This window comes from Neltuma alba, unplaced genomic scaffold (assembly GCF_004799145.2).
Source record: "Neltuma alba isolate B1F8T4 unplaced genomic scaffold, ASM479914v2 tig00011439_pilon, whole genome shotgun sequence".
Classification (NCBI taxonomy): Eukaryota; Viridiplantae; Streptophyta; class Magnoliopsida; order Fabales; family Fabaceae; genus Neltuma; species Neltuma alba.
Genome location: NW_021636121.1, coordinates 439634 through 448434, shown reverse-complemented (window position 1 = coordinate 448434; position 8801 = coordinate 439634). Strand labels below are relative to the sequence as shown.

The window sequence follows — 8801 nt, the reverse complement described above, 5'->3', positions numbered from 1 at the left end:
CTTTGGTAAAATGCTTAAGCATGATTTATGTGTTGGGACATGATGAGAGACATGATTGATACTACCACATAGTAAGGCCTCTATTAATACATGATGGTTGGCTTTTTACATCCCTTATAGTGAAGGATAGGCCTTTTGGGCTCTTTATGTCCCTCACAGTGAGGGATAGGCTAGTTTCGGCTCTTCAAAAAAAAATCCCCCAAAATGAGGGATATGGTTGATGGGTTGCATCATTATACTTGCCATGAGTTTTGTAGCTAATGTTTATGAGATTACATGTTAATTGCCCCACTTGACACCTCACGAGCACCTACGAGTCTGTACTCTGAATTGGAAATCTTGGTTATTGGGACTCTAGTCTCACCTGTGGTTTAAAATGTTTCCAGGTGAAGGCTTTAGGTGTACACCTCTAGGAAGGGACACAGAGGCTTGAGCTACGTTAGTAGTAATGCCTTTGGCCTATGCATTATGTATGGTTGAATGTATATTGCCACCTTTAGGGTCATTTTGGAATAGTATTCTTGTAAACTAGAGAAATATTTGACTCCTTATTTTGTTGGCCAGAGGCCGTTCCCAACGTTTTATGAAATTTTATCCTTGTTTATTTGACCACTAGATGGGCTTATATGTGATTCTTTAGGTTACCCGGGCCTGAGGCTTGGAGGCCCAATAGAATGAAAGGAATGTTTTTTTTTGGACGTATGCACCAAATTTTGGGTTTTGGCCTACAAGTTTGGATGTCAGTTTTAAAATATATGCTAATTTCTTTTCTACTATGGTTGGTTATTGTAACAATTTTTCTTTTCTACTATAGTAGTGGTAAAATAACGAGTTTTAAATGCTTAATCGGCGAAGAAGTTTTACAAATTGGTACTCAGAGCCCGTCCTTTCCACTTTTACTCATATTAACTTCTTTCAATCATTTTGTTCTTCTAGTGCCAATATACATACTTCATACATACCTTCCCTGTTTGTTTTGAGTTTTCTTTCTTTCCTTTACTAATGAAGGCTTCCATTCTTAGTTGGGGAGAGGAAAGATGGTACGGATGCGCCAGACAGACCCGGTGGTAACAGGCTACCTCAAGAAAATGAGTCATTTTTGAGGCAAATGATGGAGATGATGACGGTGGTGGTAGACAAAAGATTAACAAAGTTTGAAGAGGACTTCGTGAAGAAGCAGCAAGAGTCAATCAATCAGGAGGACCAAGGGAATGATGTGACTATAGAGGCACACGGTGAAGGAGAACTAAGAGAAGGCGAAAGGGAGTTCAGAGGTAGTGACCGAGCTAGAGATATACCTTTTAGGGAGGAGCGTTGAGAAGTTAGTCAGGGAGGAGATACTTCAGGGGGAGTTATCTACCCTCTACTATTGAATGACATTGCCAAGGTATGGAGAGAGGTGTATTGTCATGATCTTCCATAATTTAAGGGAAGTTTAGAACTGTCTAATGCAAAGAAATGGATCGAGCGGATGGAGACCATTTTTACTGTCGTTCCTTGTCTTTCTCTGCTTATGGTGCAAGTGGCAGTCACTTATCTTATGGAGAGAGCATGGCATTGGTGGAATTGTGCAAGACCTTTTGACATATCTCAACTAGATTTAGAGACCTTTAAATAGATGTTTTATGATCACTTTTTCTCGAAGGAGTTATGGATAGAAAAACAATTCCTGCTTTACTCCTTGAAACAGGGAGAGATGCATGAGGATCAGTTTATCACAAGATTTATTGATATGGTGAAGTATGTGCCTAGGCAGGCAGAAGACCATTCATTCTGGCTAGTATAACGGTTAATGAACCGTGCAAGGCTAGAGTTGAAGTAGCAATTTGCCCTGTTGGAGGTCAAGACTTTTGAAGAGATGTGTGTTAAGCTGCGTGTTGTAGCTAGAAGGGCCAAAGAGGTGTCAGAGGCAAGGAGGGTTGAAAACCAAACTAGAGCAGCTCGTTATCTTGGACCTACCAAAGTAGTGGGAAAAATAAATCAATTCAGCTCAGGGATCTCAAGGAGGAACAGGAATCAAGGACAGAATCAGAGATCAAATGCCCAGAGGGGCTTTATGCAAAGGCGTCAAAATGAGAACAGTCAGACTAGCAAGGGACAGAGCTCCCACCAGGATTCATCAGTGACCACCCCAAGTGTTACTGGATTGTGCCCCAAATGTGGGGGTAGGCATGCGAGGCAATACTGGGGTGCTTCTGGTGCCATAAAGGGGGATATCGCTAGAAATTGTCCAGAGAGGTAGACAACACCTCCGGTTGGTCAATCTTCTGTTTCAGGATGCGTTTACGCCATGACCAACAAAAAGGCTTCTGCATCCCCAAACTTGATTCAAGCTAACATTTTACTTCAAGGACATGCTATTTCTGCTTTATTTGACTCAAGTGCTACACATTCCTTTATTTCTATAGATTGTGTCCAGAAGTTGAAATTGCCTGTGGTTGAGCTACCTTATGATTTGAGAGTATCTACTCCTGCAGCAGTCATAGTCGTAACTACAAAAGTGTGCCTAAGGCTTGCACTTCAGTTTGAAAATCAAGACTCTACCATAGACTTGTTTTGTCTACCTTTGAAAGGTATTGATGTGATTATTAGCATGAATTGGTCGATGTCCAATGGTGTAATTCTCGACTGTAAAAGGAGGTTAGTGATGATTATGGTAGGTGTGTTATGCGCTGAGATGTCTGGTGGTCCAGTTCTTTTGTCTGCTGCCTAAGTGGATAAGGCAGTAAAGAAGGGATGTTGGGCCTTCGTTGTCTTTTTTTCGATCAGTAGAGATGAAGCAGGAGCAATTAAACAGATAGATGTGGCAAGGGAATACTTAGAAGTGTTTACAGATAAGGTTACAGGATTACCTCTAGAGCAGGAGGTGGAGTTCTCCATAGATTTAGCCCCAGGAACTACCTCGATTTCGAAGGCTCCGTATAGAATGTCTCCTTTGGAACTAGCAGAATTGAAAAAGCAGCTAGAGGATTTATTGGAAAAGGGTTTTATCCAACCGAGTGTTTATGCTTTTGCTTTTAGAAATCTTGTTGATTTTTTTTTAATCTATCAAGAACAAGGATGATTTATATGTAAAGAAGAATTGCAATAAAGTCATAAAAAACATAATTACTATAAAATCTTAATGACAACTGAGCAACTTGTAATAAGTTTTCAAGCAAGAATTGACAACTGAGTTGTTACATACTATATTAAAAAAAAAATTAAAAAATTTTGTCATTTAAAAAATTTTAAATAAAATATATTTATTATTATTAATTTAATTAAATATTAAAAAAACCCGCCTTTTATGATGAAGAAGAATTTGGGGAAAGGTGGTTAGAAGGAGATAAATAAGAGGAGAGGGTTGGAAAAAAAAATTAATGGGAGACAACATTAAATACCTTGGAGATGCAAAGTAAGAGAAAGTGAGGCAAGGCAAGAGACAGCAAGCAAGCACATGAGAGTTGGAGGGTAGGTGGTGCTTGAAGGATATTATATAAGGATCATTTAGGTACACAATAATACTTTTTTTATCAAATACTTTTTATGAATATTTTCTATATATTTAGAGCTTTACATTGGTAGTATATTATAATGTTTAAAAAAAAATTTTATAGTTTGGGTATAGAGCAAGTAATGAATTTTGACGACAAATAACCATAAAATTTTAAAAATACATTATTAATAAATTTTAATCAATTTATATTTGTTTATTGTTTGTTTTGAGAATTTTAAATTAAGATTTAGTTGACAAATTTATTATTCAAAGACACATAGAATGTTTTTACCTATTAAATTTAAGTTAAATAACTTATTATTATTGAGATTTTAATCGGTCCAAATATTGAATAAGTTAAATATATATTATTAATTGAAATAATTTTTGAAAGCTTGAAGAATTGTAAATTTAGAATTTTATGAAATTAAATAAAAATAAAAGTTTATTTATAATTCAAAGGGGTTGTTGGGTTGAGAAAAAAATTTTAATGAGACTATAATAAATAATTGAGATTTTTATATAAAATATTTACATTTTGGGTAATCAATATATATTTATTTTAAGTTATTAAATTTAAATATTGTCTTATATGAAAATTTTATTCCCAAATAATATTGTATCTATTATAAATAGTTCGACCTCTGAGAGTTAATATTTTAGTTTAAAGGGTAGTTCTAGAATTTTAGAATAGTTTTGAGTTTATATTAATAAATTTTATGTGCAATTTTGTAAATTTATATGAATTTTGGAGTAATCATTGTGTGATTATTTATAAGCTTAAAAGTAACAGGCAACTCTGAAAATTCTTTTATATACATGTGAATTGTGTATAATTATATTGTGGATTCACTAGTTTTTTATTATATCATATTGAAATAAATGTATATATCATGAGTTTTCAAATAAATATTTTAATATATTACTTTATTTTGTTAAGATTTATTACTATTAATTATAATCAATATTTAAATATATTGATAGTTATTGAATTATAATGAATTGTACTGTTAATTTGCATTAGAATTTTATTTGTTCTCTTATTTAGAATAAAAAATAGCATTTTTACGGAGCCATTTATGTCATATGACATATGTATTGTTGGGCTAAGGATGAAAAGAAATATATTTGTCTTACAATTACTAGGTGGTATGCTATTATTTAGTGCATAGTAGATGGCACTTGTCAGAGTTCCTAGCTTTTTTCATTTTTTTTTTTGGAAGGGAATTCATTAGAGTTATAAGACATGTGACCTTTCCTATTTTTTTGTTTTCAAAGGTAGAAGCCATAGTCCGAACTTAAACTCTATATCTTTTGCCAAATATATCTTAGTGAGCTTGGAACAATCCAGGAAAACAGATTAGTTTCTATATGTGTTAGCCTATGACTCCAATAAGTGGTATAAGGATGGACCGTGATATAAGGGAGGTTGTATATGTTGGAAATTGTGCCTTAGGGGCCAATCATTTTGCTATGAATATTGTTGATTTATGAATTTATTAATTACGTTATCATATTATTTGCATGTTTACTGTGATGACTATCCTTGGATAACTCATGGTTTATCCTAAATGTCCCTGGTCGGTCATCTATGTGGGAGTAAAGATGAAATAAGACCAGTATGACTTTAAAGATATATAGAGATATAAATTAAAGTCATAGGCACATGTAAGAGTACAAGGTGTTGGACCGACCCGCTATGAGAGAGCTGCATGGGTTAAGTCATAAGCTTCTCTCATATACAAACCATGTCACTGTACCCTTTGACCTGAGATCATCATGGATTCCTACATGAGAAACGCTTAGCTTTGACCTAGTCAAAAGTCACTTTTGACCGAGTGATCATAAAGACTATGTTCAGGCTTAGTGGTTTTTCATGCGGAGGAATGTGAATGGTCAAGATGGAATTTGTCCCTCACATTCGTAGAGAGACATTACTGGGCCCCTCGATAAGTGAGTCTGAGAAATGTATGGCCATACTATAATAGAAAGGTAGTTCTGTTTCTATACTTAGACTACTCAGGGATCGAGAAAGTAACGGTCATGAATAGGAAGATGGCGTTCTCCATGCCTCATCCATGACCAAAATGTCGTGTGACAAAAGGAACGTGATATGGTTGTATGAAAGGTTGCATCGTTCAATGATCCTCATATGTTTTGGATAGTCGTGATGTCTTGCTAGAGACCGCTTATGACTTGTGAGTCATTATAGTTAATGGCCCACTGCCAACTTCATATGGGCCTACAGGGTCGCACACAAAATAGCTCAACACGAGTTATGATGTCCAGATTCATTGAATCTAAGATATGTCCAGATTCAATGAATAATATAGGGTGGACGTGTATATTCGTATATATATATTATATAAATATAAGAGATATTAATTGTTAGATTTAATTTATAAGGATAAATTAGATCTATGTAAATTAATTCCGTCATATCTTTATTTTTTAATTAAATAAATAGGTGAATTAAATCTGTGAGACGGATTTAATATAAACCGTATTTATTTAATTGTTCTCTTATCTAATTATGTAATATTTGATATTGTATTAATTTCGGAATTAATTTAGGATTAATTTCGAAATTAAATATCATTCATAATGCCTATAGCATCCTATATATTCGATATTAGGGAGCTAGGGTTTTGGTGAGTGAGAGTGAAAGCACTAAGCAGATAAGGGACGGCCAAAAGTGAGAAGAGAGGACGGATTTTTGGAAACCCTAGACGGACATAGACGCTAGCACGTCGTTCGAGATTGAGGGCTACTCGTGTGGATACCGGTAGAGGAAGCCGACCGGAGTTGTCGACTTCGAACGACAAAGGAGGCGAGCAGAGGCATCCTGAACGGCGGAATCACCGAGCCACCAGGAAATCGAACACCGAAGGTAATGCTTCTTACTACCTGACTTAAACGCGATCGGTAGATCCGAGCAAGGGATTGAAAGTTTTAAAATTTTAAGTTGATTTCCGCTGCGTGTCGTCTTTCAATTCCCTTCAGTATATTGTATTATTTTTTGATACAATGGAAACTAAGGTTTTTATGTATTTAAATTAAGAGTAAATTTAAGTTCAATGTAAAAATCTGTGATCTCCATTATACACACATATGATCTGCTTTTTGTTTGTTATATATGGTTTGCTTGTATAGGTTAGAATTTCAATAGTTACTGAGAAGTTTGATCTCATCTTTTATATTAACATTTTTCAAGTAAAAAATCTAGTAGAAATTAAGAGAAAGTATTGATAGAGTGAGCCGTAAAGGCTTTTATACTTTCTAAGCACATACTATGTTATATTTTTAATTATGAATATAAGACTTCAATAGTCTATTTTATTAAGTTACGTCACGAAAATATTTTAAAATTATAACATGTTTTGAAAGTTAGAAATACATGTAAACCTTTAATTATGTGAGGTGGTACATGAGGAACTCGTCACTTAATATTAAGACTTTTTGACGTTTAGTTTTTTATGGGACTCTGTTATTGCAATTCCTGTATGGAAAGCTACTTCAAAATCACGACATATTGACTGCAAATAAGTCTAGTCTTCCGTGGTTGGAGATGATCAGTATATATTTCATTTTAATAAATTGGTTTTAAAGTCCTGGGCCCTACAGATAAGGCTAAAGTCTCCTTTCCCACGTAGATGGGGTCACCTTCATCATTTCGAAGTGTTATGATTTAGCTGAATAGCTAATTATACAAAAATTATATAAGGGTGCTCCAAATCGCTTTTGAAACCATTCACATTAAAAAAACATATATAATGTTTACCTTAAATTACAGTTTATTACTTTTTCAAATTAAATTTTTTGTGTTTTTTTACTGGGACAGAAATTATTTCTTAACTTGAAAAATTCATAAATGTACTCATATTTTTATGGCTATTTTAATAAAATTATTAATTAAGTAAAACTGTCAAACATGACCCAAAAAACATCACCAAGTACAGTATTTTTTGTTATACTGATGTTTAAAGGCAACACTGCATCATAATTTTGAAAAAAAAAAAAAAAACTATATAGTGCCTTTTATATTAAAGATTGGAGGTAGTATATATTAATAAGACCTAATAATACTTATTTTCATAAATAAGATCTTTTCCTAAAGTTTCCTTTATAAATAAGTTTAGATAAGCCATGTGAACAAGAGAACAATTTCGGTTTCAAGTTTAAGAGAAGGAATCTAAAACTACTAATATTTATTATAAAGGACCGTAATAATTAAAATTAGAATGAAGGATGAAGGTAAGTTTCATTAAATGCTTAAATGTGACAAATAATATATTATTCAACTAAAGACAATTTAATATTTTGAAATTTATATTTTGATAATGAATCCTTTAAAACAATTACTCCGCCGCCTGTAAATTAGGAGCTGGTTTGAAATTTAGTTTCAGTATTAAATATAAAACTTTAATTTATTTTATCTTTTATTTTTATCAATTATTTTCAAACTAATTTTTCTAATTTATAAATTAACATATATATAATCTAATGTTATATAAAATTAATTTATAGATATTATATCAATTTAATTAGGATTAAAAAACTAATTCTATTTTTAATTTGTTCAAACTCATCATATAGATTTTACATTAATTATAGGAAGAAAAAGATCTTCTATGCTAAATACCAATTCCTCTGACTTTTCCTTATAAATAAATTATTCGTTAAAGTATATTTTTTATTCTTTAATTTTGTATAAGGTTTTAATTTGGTTTCTTAACTTTAAAGAGTATACTTTTAGTCTTTTAATCCTAAAATTATTTTAAAAAATGATGACATTAAGATTTTAAATGTTGATAAAATATTCTCAAATGCTAACATATTAAGTTTAATTTTTAAAACATATATGATTGTTGTAAAAAATCATCATCGAATCCTAATGATTTTAGAGTCAAAGGACTAAATGTATACTTTTTAAAATTAAGAGATCAAATTAAAACTTTATACAAAATTAAAAGACAAAATGAATACTTAGCCTAAGTTATTTCTCATAGTGAGCCACTTTCTACTGTATTATTACTAATATGATCACCATAAAACATAAATAAATGAATTAGTCAGGCCACGTGAACAACACAAGAAGCCCAGTGGCCAGTGCTCCTTTAGAAATTTCGTACACTGAACCAGGACGCCTCCCACGTATGTTATTAATATTATCATCCATTCTTCACGCATCTCATCGGCAACCCTTATCCGTCGATCGCCTTTCCTTTCTTCTATCCTTTTCATATAATAATTCAAGTTGGTCGACAAATAAATATCAAGGGATGCAGAAATAATTGCACAAAGAGAAAGTGGATTCCGCCTT

At 32.7% G+C, this 8801-nt stretch overlaps 1 protein-coding gene across 1 annotated transcript; it reads left to right on the top strand.

Annotated features, from left to right (window-relative positions):
- The first annotated feature begins 2290 nt into the window (after positions 1-2290).
- Positions 2291-2713, top strand: LOC114713597 (uncharacterized). The gene has a single exon (XM_028898265.1). The coding sequence runs from the start codon at positions 2291-2293 to the stop codon at positions 2711-2713; it is 423 nt and encodes a 140-aa protein (XP_028754098.1).
- Positions 2714-8801: the final 6088 nt, after the last annotated feature.